The following is a 16,252-nucleotide window of genomic DNA, read 5'->3' as shown; positions in this document are numbered from 1 at the left end:
GGGAGACACAGACAGTGACCCAAGCTGGGAATTGAACTGTGCTAACCACTGTGCTACCGTGTTTGTGACACAGGATTTGATTGTTCGAGTGTGAAGACATTTTTTGGAATAATATCTTTTTATTTTAGTTACCATCCAAGCTAGGGAACTTCCTTAAAATGTCATGGATGTAATTGCAAGATGTATTTGGGCTGGATTGAAAAAGTGCACTAACTTGCGCACTGCTCCGGAACCTCCAACCAAAGCCTCCTCCAATCACAGGTCCTGTCTCTGGAGGACCAGCAAGAGCCGGATGGAGGGAACCTGTGATCGGAGGATCTGGAGCAGCAAGCGTGGCACAGACAGAATCTGTGACTCAAGAAGCAAATCCACACAGATTCTGCGGCTCCCAATCTGCTCCTCCAGTTAAACTCTGCATTATCTGCAGGGGTGACCTTTCTAGAGTTTTTCACCCCAGTCTTTGATTTTTGTAAATAGACTTTTCTCTGCTGCTTTGGCTGGGATTTTGAAAATGTTATTACCCACCTGGTGCCATCTCCTTGCAACAGAATGTAAATACATCTCCTTGCAACAGAATGTAAATACATCTCCTTGCAACAGAATGTAAATACATCTCCTTGCAACAGAATGTAAATACATCTCCTTGCAACAGAATGTAAATACATCTCCTTGAAACAGAATGGGAGGGGGGCAGCCCAGTTGTCATAGTCTATGTAAAAACCAGCACCATCAATGGAATGAGATCCTGACGAGGGAGTTTAGAGTCAGAATTACAAAGTGGAGCCTCAACAGGAGTAATTTCAAGACTACCACCTGAGCCACTCACCAGCTAACGTTGGGTCAAACAGATCAGAGTTAAATGTGTACTTCAAAGTAGTATAAGATAACATGAATTTGGATTCATGCAGAACTGACACCAGTACCAGAAAAAGAGGGAACTGATCTTCTGGCACAAACTCCCCTTTAATCGGTCTGTGACCAGTATCCTGGCAAATATATAGCTAGGGCTTTGAACTAAGGAGGATGGGGGGGGAGCTCAAATGTGGAGAAATATGTAAATTTAAGGAGAAATGTCAAAGCCAAAGAGCAGTATAAAGATAAGCTGCATGTGGCAGGAAAGGACAAATAAATGTCCAATGATCTTCATGGACCAGGCAACAACCTACTCTGAAATGAGTGAATACTTGCATAAGGGGTCTATTAATTTCATTTCATTAATCTGAGCATTCTGTGTGTTTATTCAGTCCAAAGGAGGTTTCTGTAATTTGTTAATCCAGGAAAGCACTTGAATTTATATATAACCCATAGCTTCAATAGCCCCCGACAGAACATTCAAGTGTACATTGTGACTGAACTTAAGACATAAATCATTTGGGGCTTCACTGCAGGTAACTGAGAAGCTACCATGCATTCCACATACCCAGCACGTTTATCCAGCAGACATTTAGCATTGTGCACACCCGGTTAGTGAATGTCTCGATTGGCACTGCTAGACTTTCAGTCAGCCTTCCTCATTCTTAAATGTTGAGTTGGTGCTCGGGTAGCATCCTTCCTCTGCATGCAGACCCTGTGAAGTTACAGTCTCTGCCCTCAGAAGCAGAGGATACCTTCATTCGGTGCTTTCCTATTTTTCAGTCATATCGACTGCAATAACCATGCTAAAGTGATCACAAATAGGCTGGAAAGAGAGCAGAGAAGAACGATTCTGTTACTTAATGTTTTTTTGTTGGGTTTTTGACCATAGTATATTTACAGTTATGTACACAGAATGAAATATAAAAAACAAACTGGTGGGATAGAACATAGAACATAGAACAATACAGCGCAGTACAGGCCCTTCAGCCCACAATGTTGCACCGAAACAAAAGCCATCTAACCTACACTATGCCATTATCATCCATATGTTTATCCAATAAACTTTTAAATGCCCTCAATGTTGGCGAGTTCACTACTGTAGCAGGTAGGGCATTCCACGGCCTCACTACTCTTTGCATAAAGAACCTACCTCTGACCTCTGTCCTATATCTATTACCCCTCAGTTTAAAGCTATGTCCCCTCGTGCCAGCCATTTCCATCCGCGGGAGAAGGCTCTCACTGTCCACCCTATCCAACCCCCTGATCATTTTGTATGCCTCTATTAAGTCTCCTCTTAACCTTCTTCTCTCCAATGAAAACAACCTCAAGTCCATCAGCCTTTCCTCATAAGATTTTCCCTCCATACCAGGCAACATCCTGGTAAATCTCCTCTGCACCCGCTCCAAAGCCTCCACGTCCTTCCTATAATGCGGTGACCAGAACTGTACGCAATACTCCAAATGCGGCCGTACCAGAGTTCTGTGCAGCTGCAACATGACCTCCTGACTCTGGAACTCAATCCCTCTACCAATAAAGGCCAACACTCCATAGGCCTTCTTCACAACCCTATCAACCTGGGTGGCAACTTTCAGGGATCTATGTACATGGACACCTAGATCCCTCTGCTCATCCACACTTTCAAGAACTTTTCCATTAGCCAAATATTCCGCATTCCTGTTATTCCTTCCAAAGTGAATCACCTCACACTTCTCTACATTAAACTCCATTTGCCACCTCTCAGCCCAGCTCTGCAGCTTATCTATATCCCTCTGTAACCTGCTACATCCTTCCACACTATCGACAACACCACCGACTTTAGTATCGTCTGCAAATTTACTCACCCACCCTTCTGCGCCTTCCTCTAGGTCATTGATAAAAATGACAAACAGCAACGGCCCCAGAACAGATCCTTGTGGTACTCCACTTGTAACTGAACTCCATTCTGAACATTTCCCATCAACCACCACCCTCTGTCTTCTTTCAGCTAGCCAATTTCTGATCCACATCTCTAATTCACCCTCAATCCCCAGCCTCCGTATTTTCTGCAATAACCTACCGTGGGGAACCTTATCAAACGCTTTGCAGAAATCCATATACACCACATCAACTGCTCTACCCTCATCTACCTGTTCAGTCACCTTCTCAAAGAACTCGATAAGGTTTGTGAGGTATGACCTACCCTTCACAAAGCCATGCTGACTATCCCTGATCATATTATTCCTATCTAGATGATTATAAATCTTGTGTCTTATAATCCCCTCCAAGACTTTACCCACAACAGACGTGAGGCTCACCGGTCTATAGTTGCCGGGGTTGTCTCTGCTCCCCTTTTTGAACAAAGGGACCACATTTGCTGTCCTCCAGTCCTCTTGCACTATTCCTGTAGCCAATGATGACATAAAAATCAAAGCCAAAGGTCCAGCAATCTCTTCCCTGGCCTCCCAGAGAATCCTAGGATAAATCCCATCAGGTCCCGGGGACTTATCTATTTTCAGCCTGTCCAGAATTGCCAACACCTCTTCCCTACGTACCTCAATGCCATCTATTCTATTAGCCTGGGGCTCAGCATTCTCCTCCACAACATTATCTTTTTCCTGAGTGAATACTGACGAAAAATATTCATTTAGTATCTCGCCTATCTCTTCAGACTCCACACACAACTTCCCATCCCTGTCCTTGACTGGTCCTACTCTTTCCCTAGTCATTCGCTTATTCCTGACATACCTATAGAAAGCTTTTGGGTTTTCCTTGATCCTACCTGCCAAATACTTCTCATGTCCCCTCCTTGCTCATCTTAGCTCTCTCTTTAGATCCTTCCTCGCTACCTTGTAACTATCCATCGCCCCAACTGAAACTTCACACCTCATCTTCACATAGGCCTCCTTCTTCCTCTTAACAAGGAGATTCCACTTCTTTGGTAAACCACGGTTCCCTCGCTCGACGCCTTCCTCCCTGCCTGACCGGTACATACTTATCAAGAACACGCAGTAGCTGATCCTTGAACAATCTCCACTTATCCAGTGTGCCCAACACTTGCAGCCTACTTCTCCACCTTATCCCCCCCCAAGTCACGTCTAATGGCATCATAATTGCCCTTCCCCCAGCTATAACTCTTGCCCTGCGGTGTATACTTATCCCTTTCCATCATTAATGTAAACGTCACCGAATTGTGGTCACTGTCCCCAAAGTGCTCTCCTACCTCCAAATCCAACACCTGGCCTGGTTCATTACCCAAAACCAAATCCAACGTGGCCTCGCCTCTTGTTGGCCTGTCAACATATTGTGTCAGGAAACCCTCCTGCACACACTGTACAAAAAACAACCCATCTAATGTACTCGAACTGTATCTTTTCCAGTCAATATTTGGAAAGTTAAAGTCTCCCATAATAACTACCCTGTTACTTTCGCTCTTATCCAGGATCATCCTCGCCATCCTTTCCTCTACATCCCTAGAACTATTTGGAGGCCTATAGAAGACTCCCAACAGTGTGACCTCTCGATCTAGCATCCTCTCCGCCACCGTAATACTGCTCTTGACTAGCAGCGCCACACCTCCCCCTCTTTTGCCTCCTTCTCTGAGCTTACTAAAACACCTAAACCCCGGAACCTGCAACATCCATTCCTGTCCCTGCTCTATCCATGTCTCTGAAATGGCCACAACATCGAAGTCCCAGGTACCAACCCATGCTGCCAGTTCCCCTACCTTATTTCGTATACTCCTGGCATTGAAGTAGACACACTTCAAACCACCTACCTGAACACTGGCCCCCTCCTGCGACGTCAAATCTGTGCTCCTGACCTCTATACTCTCATTCTCCCGTACCCTAAAACTACAATCCAGGTTCCCATGCCCCTGCTGCATTAGTTTAAACCCCCCCAAAGAGCACTAACAAATCTCCCCCCCAGGATATTTGTGCCCCTCAGGTTCAGATGTAGACCATACTGTCTGTAGAGGTTCCACCTTCCCCAGAAAGATCCCCAGTTATCCAGAAATCTGAATCCCTCCCGCCTGCACCATCCCTGTAGCCACGTGTTTAATTGCTCTCTCTCCCTATTCCTCATCTCACTATCACGTGGCACGGGCAACAACCCAGAGATAACAACTCTGTTTGTTCTAGTTCTGAGCTTCCATCCTAGCTCCCTGAAAGCCTGCCTGACATCCTTGTCCCCTTTCCTACCTATGTCGTTAGTGCCAATGTGGACCACGACTTGGGGCTGCTCCCCCTCCCCCTAAGGACCCGGAAAACACGATCCGAGACATCACGTACCCTTGCACCTGGGAGGCAACATACCAAACGTGAGTCTCTCACGCTCCCACAAAATCTCCTATTTGTGCCCCTGACTATCGAGTCCCCAATTACTAATGCTCTGCTCCTCTCCCCCCTTCCCTTCTGAGCAACAGGGACAGACTCCGTGCCAGAGGCCCGTACCCAATGGCTTACCCCTGGTAAGTCCCCCCCCATTGTTACATCGGATATTGTACACCAGTTCAAAAACAGCAACTCTGTATAGTTAGCAATGTTACGTTTAACAAATAAGTAGACAAATAAGTTTGCGGGAGGGGGAGGTGGGGGAAACTGGGGAAGTATATATAAAATTGGGTGCTGGAGACCCAATTACAATAGTTACGTCCAATACAGAGAGGGCAATACGAGAATGGATCTGGTGTTGGTGTTGTTACTTGCTTCTTCCGGACGGATTTCGCTGCCGTTGTTGATGCCCATTCACCTCTGCCCCCTCCCCCCCCAGGTCCCCTCTATTGTTCCCTGTCATATTCTGTTACATGATGATCAGCATTGGCTGTGCCTCATCGGTAGCGCTCTGGTTCTGTGGTGTCGAGGAAGCCTGTATTTTGGTGATAAGCGTACTATGTATGAATTAATAACAACAGGATATATAGGAACTTCCTGGGTATGATAGATCCAGACTATGATGTGAACTGCTTATCATGCATTAAACATACTTAGCAAGTAACTGTTGTATTAAGTGTATTTGTGTTCAGTGTGGTGATTTACTTCCTTCCAGATTATGTATGCAGAACCATCAGCATCCTTATTTGTAAGCAGAAGGGCTTCACTCTTCTGGTCACAGTGGTTGTTTGTGATCAGGAGCACCGATGTTGATAAACTATTTGTTTAAAAAAGGAAACAATTCCTTTTTAAATCACTCATTTAATGTGATTATGCTTGAAACATATTCCCGCTTCAAATGCAACTCACCAAAATGCCATGCTAAATTCAGGTTTAATTGCTTGCCTTTGTTTTGGAAGAACCTAGTACTGATAGCCTCGTTTAAAAAAAAAATTGAATTCTAAAGGGCAAGAATATTAAAGCTTAAGATAATTTTTTAATGCAGTGTTTCCGACCTACAGAAGCGATGTTAAAGTTTCTGCCTCACCACCGTGGAGCCTGCTTCAGCCCATTTCCATTGCCATTTGGTTCTCTAACTGTCAGCTTCCTCTCACCCTCTACACTACTTTCAAGGGTAGAGATGTCAATCATCAGGGCCCTACTTTCTAACACCCGTTTCTTGAACCCATCCACTATTTTTCTCATTGTGATTTTGATCTTCTCTCGTAACTCTCCTACTGCTGCATTTGTTTTGCTTTATTTGTGAAGCTTTTTGCGATGCTGCATTAAAGGTGATGTAGAATTCATGGAGGACACTTGACCAAGTGATGGCCAGTAAATTGTGGACCAGCCAGTGACGCCCACATCCCATGAATGAATTTAAATTTGTAAGAGGTTGTATTAGATTGCTCAATTCTGCTTGAAACCATCGCCTCTGACTTGGAGGCAAAAATGTTGCCATTGAACCAAACTGACACCCGCAAACTCCACAGTATGGTTTAGCTTCCACAAATGGGTAGTCCTTGATGTTTGCCTTACCCTATTTTGGGGGTTAGTGAGGGGGTAGTGAGATATGTAATTTGTTTTATGTTAGCTTGTCTGATTTTGCAAGCTAATGAGTCTTTGTAGATCCATCATTGCAGAATTTTATTGAATGGTGGAGCAGGCTTTACGGGCAGAGTGGCCTACTGCTGTACCTAATTCATATCCTCATACAAATCTTGCTTGCTCATTTCTAACACAGCAATGGCACAAAAGGTACCAGAAAATGCATCAAGGAATGGAAAATATCAGTACTACCAATACAAGAAGAATTTATTTCTGCTGAATTCAATCCTTATTCCATCCTTTGTTCTTTTTACAAGCATAGTCAGCCCACTCAAAGTGCACTCAAGTATATATTGTGTCACCCCTTTCAACTTGTATTCGGGATTAATTATGAAAGTCTGTCTGGATTACTTAGAATTTGGTGCAAGGTCAATGGCAAGCTCCTAAATAATCCAGTGAGACATTATTGATGCCGATGCAGCAGAGTGAGAATAAGATTAGAAAATTCCATAGTGAAGCGATTCTCTTTATTACTTGAATTCACTATAAATAAATTCTTCTTGTATTGGTAATAGTGATATTTTCCATTCTTTGATGCATTTTCTGGTACCTTATTGTGCCATTGCTGTGGTTAGAAATGAGCAAGCAAAATTTGTATATGAGGATATAGATTAGGTACAGGAGTAGGTCACTCTGCCACTAAAGCCTGCTCCGCCATTCAATAAGATCATGGAGGGTCTGATTGTAACCTCAGCCCCCCTATTCCTGCCTGCCCCCAATAACCTTACCCTGTTGTTAGTCAAGAATCTATCTAGTTCTGTGTCCACTGCCATTTGAGGCAAGAGACTTCCAGAGACTCTCAACCCTCTGAGAGAAAAAGATTCTCTCGTGTCCCATCGTTTAAATTCAGTCACTGACAAATGGTTCAGTTTTGAGAGATAATTATTATTCAATTATTTCTGACATTGAGCAGTGGAAATAGCAAGTAGACATGAGAGAACCTCAGAAAATTGATTACTTGCCACTGCACAACCTTTTGTAGGATCTGTTTCAAGTTGCTGTCAGCTTTTGTTTCTGTTAAAGTGGAGGTTTTGGAACAATTATTATAATGCAGTTGTTCTCTGAGCTGATCTTATCTATCCGGCTTGTCTCAATCTCAAAAACATACTCCGGAGGAAGGAAATAAAATCTTGCCCCAAACCATCCAGAATCTTATTTAAATCTGAGAAAAGCACCTCTGGTAGAAGCAGATGTTTGTAACATGCAAGTGGGTAGAGTCATAAGTCCCTGTTGTGCTCAGTGTTGATTGACTTTATTCTTGGTGTTTAAAGGGACTGCTGGAAACCATTCATGAAAAGGCAAGTGTTTCCTTTTATTTTAATTTGGAGTACCCAATTATTTTTTTTTCAAATGAGGGGTAATTTAGTGTGGCCAAACCACCTAACCTGCCCATTTTTTGGGATGTGGGGGTGAAACCCACACAGACACGGGGAGAATATGCAAACTCCACACGGACAGTGACCCAGGGCCGGGATTCGAACCCGGATTCGCCGTAGAGTATTTCCATTTTTTTTTTTTAAAAGAAAAGCTGATTTGCGAGGCAAGGAGGCAGCAGCCAGCTGAAGGAGCACCAGCTGGAATGGGTGAACCCACGGAATGGTGCTTAGTAATGGTAACGTTTGAAGGGGGCCGAAATCTGAGAATAATTTGCGCCTCCCAACTCTCTTCTGTTGGGTGTAATGAGTGCAACATTGACTTGGTATCCATATTGGGCCAAAGTTTTAAAATGTTGACCACCCCCCCCTCCCCTCCACACATACATGCACACACGCGCACACACACACACACACACACACCGTTGTGACTTGCATATCTTTCTGTTTCCGTGCCAAACACAAATACTAAAGTCTATGTGAAATAAAGACACCCCTCCCCACACACTAGTGTGACTTGCATACCTGCCCCTGTTTCCACACCAAACACAAATGCTAAAGTCTACATGAATTAAAAGTATCAATATTTGCAAAAGGATATAATTGCAGGAATTGCTTAATAAACAGGTGCTGGGCTAATCCCTTAGTAATTGTTCACGAACCTTGAGCTCATACCTGCTGTACCGGACATCTGTTATTACAACTAAATAATTCAAGGTGACTTTATTATGGGCTGAGTTGCAGGGATACTCTTACTGGAGGACTGCAGAACGCTGACGTACATCTCATCCTGGTCAATAGCTTCAAATGGCACTGAGGAGTCTACATGGTTATACCTTTGTTAATATTCTGCAAGAGATGGAATTGTTGCAACGTGAGCACTATGATTGCATGTTTACCTGATCGAATTGCATTTTCTATGGTGTTCATTCATCTCTTTACTCTGAATTGAGAAAGAAATTGGTTCAGTTACTGCTAAATTTCAATACCAACATAATGTCATTTCCAAATTCTGGCACAGAATATTAAAGTTGGAATGCCGCATCCCATGTACTTGTGGTGTGTAGACTTACAACCGTAGCCCTCATTGACTGATGAATTGGCAAAATTCCATCCACCACCGTACAAAGAGGGAAGCTCAGATTCAGCTAATCACGGTGGCCGTGGCTGGATGACATTGCTAGAAGCTCTATTACTAAGAAACAAACTGGATGGTTTTGACCATACCAAGCCTGGCTCACAACTTTGTATTTCTCGCATAAATATGGGGCAGAATTTTACACCTCCTAAGGCGGGTTCTGAGGTGGGGGGTGAGGGAAGTGAAATATTGAATAGGCACGTATTCCTCCTGGGACCTTGCCTGCCCCAACCCACATGCAATATCATGCTTTGGTGGGCAGGGCCTCGAGTAGGAAACCCACCCTTTAACCTATTCAGGCCCTTAAGTGGCCATCATTCTAGTTTGGTGGAAACGGATGCGAGTAGGGTGGAAACAAGGTAGTAAAGTTTTCTCCACCTCAGGTGGGAAGGAAGGGGGTTGGCGTCTTAATCTGTAGGCCCCTTCAGGTTTGGGGCCCCCTCTCCTGTGGCTCTCCATGCCACCCCTGGTATTACCCCAACACCACGATCACTGTTCCCCACCCCACCCTCAGGGAATCCTCTACCCTCTCACCCACAGGAACCCCGGAATTTACTTTTTCAAGGACCCCAAGACTTAGTTCCAGGCAGAGCGCTTCAGTATCTTTTCTGGCCACTGCAGTGCTGCACCTGGCAGGGCTGGAGAGCTAGCGACCAATCTGATTAATTGGCTGACAGCTCTCCAGGGCAGAACTTCCTTCCCGCCCACTGACAATCAATGCTCAAGTGAGCGTTAAATGGCAGTTGGCTTCCAAGTGTGAGAGGTACCACATTACCTGATGACTCAAGGATTACTGAGCGCCTTCCATCCTTAAAATTCTACCCATGGAAACTAATCCAGAGCCTACAGAGGATTTTGTGGGGAAGCACAGATGAGAAACAGAACACCAAATATGTCAATGCGAATTTTTCTAACTAATTTTAAGGGTGAACTAAGAGAGACTCCAACCATTGTCAAAACGTATCTCTGGAATTGTGCAGTGGTCCATTCGACCTGGGACTGCTGACCTCATAAAGGACACTTGCCATTGGCAAAGCAAAGTGATTTATATCCCATCATTCTTGCTGAGACCAGTGCACTTTCTCCTCTCTCTGCTACATTTAGTAGAGTATCAGTAGTTTAGTATCAATAGAGATTTTTGCAGATAGATTAACATTACTGAGCTATTGGGCAAGGTACTGAACAAGCTCCTAGTTTCCGATTCAGCAAAATGATCAAAGGATTTTATTTTGGGTGGTGGAAGTGATCCCAACTGCTTCCAGTTTTTTTTATTGTAAGCGTCGTCATCTCCTTCTCAAACACAAGCTTTTATACCGGCTTTTACGATACTGCACATTTACCTGAATTAGACAGGAATTATTAAAATTGCAAAATGGTTTCTGTGTAAAGATGAGTTTGGTTATCAAAATTAGCAAAACCTCTTTGAAAAGGAAAATCAATGAAACTTTGAAGACTGAAGTTCTTCATTTAAATTAATCAACTTGTGTGTTTTTTTAATATAGGTGTTAGTCTTGGGAAATAAGAGAGACCTTCCTAATGCCTTGGATGAGAAACAACTGATTGAAAAAATGTAAGGCATTATTTTTTTTCTTTGCTATATTAAGGTATGGAGTATGCATATTTGTAAATGTTCTGGATTTGCTTAACATAATCTCACACCTTCTTTACACAAGAGATTGAAATATTTTCATTTTGTCTGAACTCTTGGTCAGAGCTGGGTTTCACCCATCCCAAATCCCTGTTGACATTTCTGAGATAAAGCTATATTGCATGTTTTAAGCAGGCTCCCTGGCCTCTGTCAAGTAGAGAGTCTGTCGACAACTCTGTGTCACCCAATGAGTTGTACATAGTCCATTTTAAAGCAAACAAAATCTATTTGTGCAGCAAACCAAGTCTATTTAAACAGCACGCCACAGCAAACAAGTCTACAGGGTAATTGAAAAAACCTTATTGAGCTATTGCAAATAAATGACTCAAACTGCACCAACATCTCTCAATAAAGGCAGGGTCATTTCTACAATGAAATGCAGTAAATGGAGAATAATTACATAATACAAATAATGTGCGCAAAGTCAGTCCCAGTCATTTATTGCACTGTTGTTTCCAGGCTAAATTGATGGGTGAATTGCCAAATGTTATCCATTCTGACTGGGAATAGTGGCGTTATAATAAGTGCCCTTCTTTGAAGCACAGCAGGCCATTATCAGAGGTTGGTTGAGGCAAGTCTAGGGTACCATCCTTGCAGGTCTGGCCACAGAAGGTTTCTTAAAAACAAAATAGACAATTGAGGAACTAGGCATTCTGAGAGCATATCTCCCATGGAAGATCTAGACAATAGTATCCATTCCAGCAGCTTGCACGAGTTCTTCCCATCGACCTGAGACATTAACCCTGTTTCTCTCCACAGATGCTGTCTGATCTGCTGAGCTTCTACAGCCTATTCTGTTCTTTTTGATTTCCAGCATCTGCAGTGTTTTATTTTGTATTGCTGGATTCTGTAACTGTGGTGTGAAGTAGAAGCCATTGTAGTTAATATTGAAATACTGTGATCTGCATATCTTTACTCTTGTAGGAACCTATCTGCTATCCAGGATCGAGAAATCTGTTGTTATTCAGTGTCCTGCAAAGAGAAGGATAACATTGGTAAGTGCATCTGGTTCTGTATTTGAATTGAAACTTCAGCACCATAGACAGCTCCATCTAGTAATATTCTCACTCAGATACAATATTACTAATTATACTGAAAGAAACATTCGCTTTGCTCTGTTCAACTTTTGTACTGCTTCTGGAACTTTTTGACATTTTAAAAATCAAAACTACGTCCCTGCGGGGGGGTTTTACCATATTTTACATAGTGCCAGGCTCTGATTGAAATGAAACCTGGCGTGTAGCTGTCCAAGTATTTAGTCCAGAATTTGAGCCTCTGGGGGGGGTAAAAAATGTTTAGTCCAGAATTTGAGCAGCTCTGTGGTGCGGCGGGGCCCCGATAGAACCGGCGCCACAGAGACTGGAAGGGGGCCCAAATCATCACAGAAATAAAGCCCCCACGGGGATGTGTGAGGTGGGGGGGGGGGGGGGGCACATTGCCAGCATGACAGCGAGGTTTACAACAGGTTTGGAAAAATGTCAATCAGTCAAGGGGATCTCCCGGGGGTGCAAAGCTAAGTACTGACTCCAGGGAGGGAGGTGAGGGGGGCATGTGAATATTCCCGGTGGAGGGAAGGGCTGAAAATCACCACCCCGCCTCCAACTCCCATTCTCTACTCCCTCTATGCTCATCTACAAGAGTAAGGAGCTTATTGCCTTCTGTGTCATGAACATTGTGGCCATTTGTTCAACAGTCTCTACTGCTTTATCTTCGTTCACCTCTGCATGCCCTCACCCTTGCCCTGAAACCACACTCTTCACTACTTTCTCTTCTATTTCTGTTTCTTCTCGTCCAACATTGGGAAATTTGAACCATTGTTTTTGGTCCTCACACCAAACTCCATGTCCTTTTCATTCAGCCCATTGCTGCTTCCTGGTTTGCAAACTTGGCATCCTATTTAATGAGCTTCTGTTTCCATGTACCCTGGCACAAATACGCCTTACTTCCATGTTTGTAACATTGCCTGCTTCCGATGACTCAAGAACCCATCTGCTAATGAAACCGTAACCCAGGCCTTGGTCACCTCCAGGTCCCAATATACCGATGCTCCCCACGCCATCTTCCTATTATCCAGACTCTGTATTGTCAGCTTATCCAAAACTTTCCTGCCCACATCCTAGTCTGCAGCAGGTGCTATGAGCTTAGCACCGTCATTCTCGCTGACTTCCATTAGGTCTTGGCCCCAATATCGCATTTATAATTCTCATTAGCATACTTTAAAAACTTGCCAATCTCCAATTCTGTCAATAAGTCTTGGTTTCTCTGATCCCTATACTCGCCCCTCCCCCTTCCCCATCTATCCATTGACAGCTATGTTATCAGTCGTCTATGCCCGAGGCTCTGTAGTTCCTTCTCTAAAGCTCTCTAACCTACTCCTCTTAAGACTCTCCTTAGCACCATCGCTATCGCCAAGCTTTTGGTCACCATAGGTAATATCTCCTCCTTTGGCGCAGTATCACCTTTGGCTGATTATGTGCCTGTGAACTCCTTTGGGAAGTTTTTCCTCCATAACTAAAGAGAAAATGCTGGGAAATCTCAGCAGGTCTGGCAGCATCTGTAAGGAGAGAAAAGAGCGAACGTTTCGAGTCCAGATGACCCTTTGTCAAAGCTGAGGCACCATGAGCTTTGACAAAAGGTCATCTGGACTCAAAACATTAGCTCTTTTCTCTCCCGACAGATGCTGCCAGACCTGCTGAGATTTTCCAGCATTTTCCCTTTCAGATTCCAGCATCCACAGTAATTTGCTTTTATATATATTTACTAGATATATATTAATACAAGTTATTGCTGCTCAGTAACATTGCATTTTCACATTAAGTGCCAACTGATGGAAATGGTAGATATTACAATGAAATAGGACTGTTACTTTATCAATCATAGAATCCCTACAGTGCAAAAGGAGGCCTTTTGGCCCTTTGAGACTGCACCGACCCTCTGAAAGAGCACTCCACCCATGCTCATTCCACCACCCTATCCCAATAACCCTTTAACCTAACCTGCACATCTTTGGACACAAAGGGGCAATTTAGCATGGTCAACCCACCTAACCTGCACATCTTTGGACTGTGAGAGAAAACTGGAGAACCCGGAGGAAACCCACACAGACATGGGGAGAACATACAAACTCCACATGGTCAAGGCTGGAATTGAACCCGGGTCTCTGGCGCTGTGAGGCAGCAGTGCTAACCACTGTGCCACTGTGGTGCCATTGCATTTTATTCTTATTTTGTTTACTATCTTAATTTTCAGATGTTCTGCTGATCATAGGTGTTACGAACCCTTGGAGGGGCCAAGGACTATGCTCAATACGATTCCCCTGAACTTCCCCAGTAATTGGGGTGGCGTTTCCCCTTAACAAGGGGGGAACCTCTCAGTATAAATATCCCCATCTGGGTGCAAGTTGGGGAGGGTGGCCCATAAGGGAGAGGATTGTTGCTTTTGTAATAATTGTGTATAACATAATAAATCGTTGTCAGTTCCTATCCCACCGGGCATTCCTGTGTCTCTTCCATTGGATTCGACAATAGTAAAAATGAAATACAATATTGTGCTTATGTTTGCCTCTCAATGCTACATTTTGATGGGCAAAAGTAAATGGGAAAAACTGGCATCCTTCCTGAGTTCGTACCAACAAGGACAATTTATTATGATGTGTGTAAAAACTCCCTTTTGGCTTGATCATTTCACAAATGTTGCAACAGGCAGTGATCAATTAATAGGTTACCACAAGTGAATGCACACAAATTAAAACTTTGACAAATGATCATTAAAATTTATAGAATGCTTCAAGTGTTTATGGTGCCTCAGCCATGTGATCCAGGCTTGTACCCATACATCTCTGCTTTAGCTGTGGTATCTGAGGAAGGATTGAACAGAATCCGCGGAGAAAAAGAACGTTAACTCTGTTCCTCTCTCCGCAGATTCTGCCAGACCTGTTGAGTTTATCTAGCATTTTCTGTTTTTATTTCAGATTTCCAGGGTCCGCAGTATATTTTTATTTCCTGTGCAAAATTGCTGTTATACACCCCTGGAATGATTATATTAATATTTCCTCCTCTGTCTTCCTACTATCTCACTTTTAGCAACTAGTGTGTTAGGAGTAAGATTTGGAGTAAGATTTATGCCAATGTTTAAGTTAATTGCAACAATCAGGATCTCTTGCACAACAGACTGAGATGGCATTCCTTGTTGTGAATTGGAAAATTATTGAACCTTATAAATGTTTAAATCTCATGCTTACATTTTGGTATTTTTGTGACGAGAAATGGCTCCACATAATCCTGCAAATTTGCTATTTTCATGTCCTTCCATTTCATAGAATCATGGAATCCCTACAGTGCAGAAGGAGGCCATTCAGCCCATCGAATGCACCAACCCTCTGAAAAAAGAACCCTACCTCGGCCCATGCCCCACCTTTTCCCCATAACCCCGCCTAACCTCTGGACACCAAGGAGAAATTTAGCATGGCTAATCCAACTAACCTGCGCATCTTTTGAAACTGATGGGCAATTTAGCCTGGCCAATCCACCTAACTTGCACATCCTTGGACTGTGGGAGGAAACCGTAGCACCCGGAGGAAACCCACACAGACAAGGGGAGGACGTGCAAATTCCACACAATCACCCAAGGCCAGAATAGAACCCCAGTCCTTGGCACTGTGAGGCAGCAGTGCTAACCACTGTGCCACTGGCTTTCCCTGTTTAAAGACTCTCTACCAAAAAAAAATCCTGTCCAAAATTGAACAGAACATTAAAGCTTTCTATGTGCAGTGCCTGGAGACACACATTCATTATCGTAGTAAACTAATTAAATGGAGCCTTTGTACAGCCCTTGGATTATTTTAATTCACATGGGCTGAAGCACGTTTGTGCAGCGTTAGCAAAATGAAAAGGCCTCTTCAGTTCAGCGATACTTCCCCCACCCCCCCTCCCCAAGCTTCATTTTCCCTTTGTAGCAACAATGAAATCCCTCTAGGCGACCAGTGACAATACACAGGAAAGAGCAGTGAACAAGAAGTTGGATTTCAATGAGCATATTCATAACCGGCTGAAAATGTTTTGCCGAGTCATCGCGTTTCAGCTGAAAGAGGGAAAACGTAAAGTATGACAGCAGTGGTGAATGGCGTCCAAGAACAGAACTCCAAGTTAGTGAACTGCAAGAGTTTAAAGACCAAACTACAGACAGAGCCAAATGAATGCACAAACAGGCTTATGGTTTTATATCTAGATCTGTAATACGTAGATTCTGCATATTCTAAAATGTCACTGAAGAATAGGGTGGA

General features: G+C 43.6%; 1 protein-coding gene across 1 annotated transcript in view; it reads left to right on the top strand.

The window, feature by feature from the left end:
• The window catches only part of LOC140396185 (ADP-ribosylation factor-like protein 8B-A), a 133,268-nt gene that overhangs the window by 102,730 nt on the left and 14,286 nt on the right, over positions 1 to 16,252 (top strand). Inside the window, exons 5-6 of the mRNA XM_072484449.1 lie at positions 10,826 to 10,893; positions 11,896 to 11,966. Coding sequence (XP_072340550.1) covers positions 10,826 to 10,893; positions 11,896 to 11,966 — 139 coding nt within the window. The remainder of the gene's footprint in view (positions 1 to 10,825; positions 10,894 to 11,895; positions 11,967 to 16,252) is intronic.

Source organism: Scyliorhinus torazame, chromosome 19 (assembly GCF_047496885.1).
Source record: "Scyliorhinus torazame isolate Kashiwa2021f chromosome 19, sScyTor2.1, whole genome shotgun sequence".
Classification (NCBI taxonomy): domain Eukaryota; kingdom Metazoa; phylum Chordata; class Chondrichthyes; order Carcharhiniformes; family Scyliorhinidae; genus Scyliorhinus; species Scyliorhinus torazame.
Note: the sequence above shows the minus strand (reverse complement) of the source record. Positions and strands in the feature narration are given on the sequence as shown.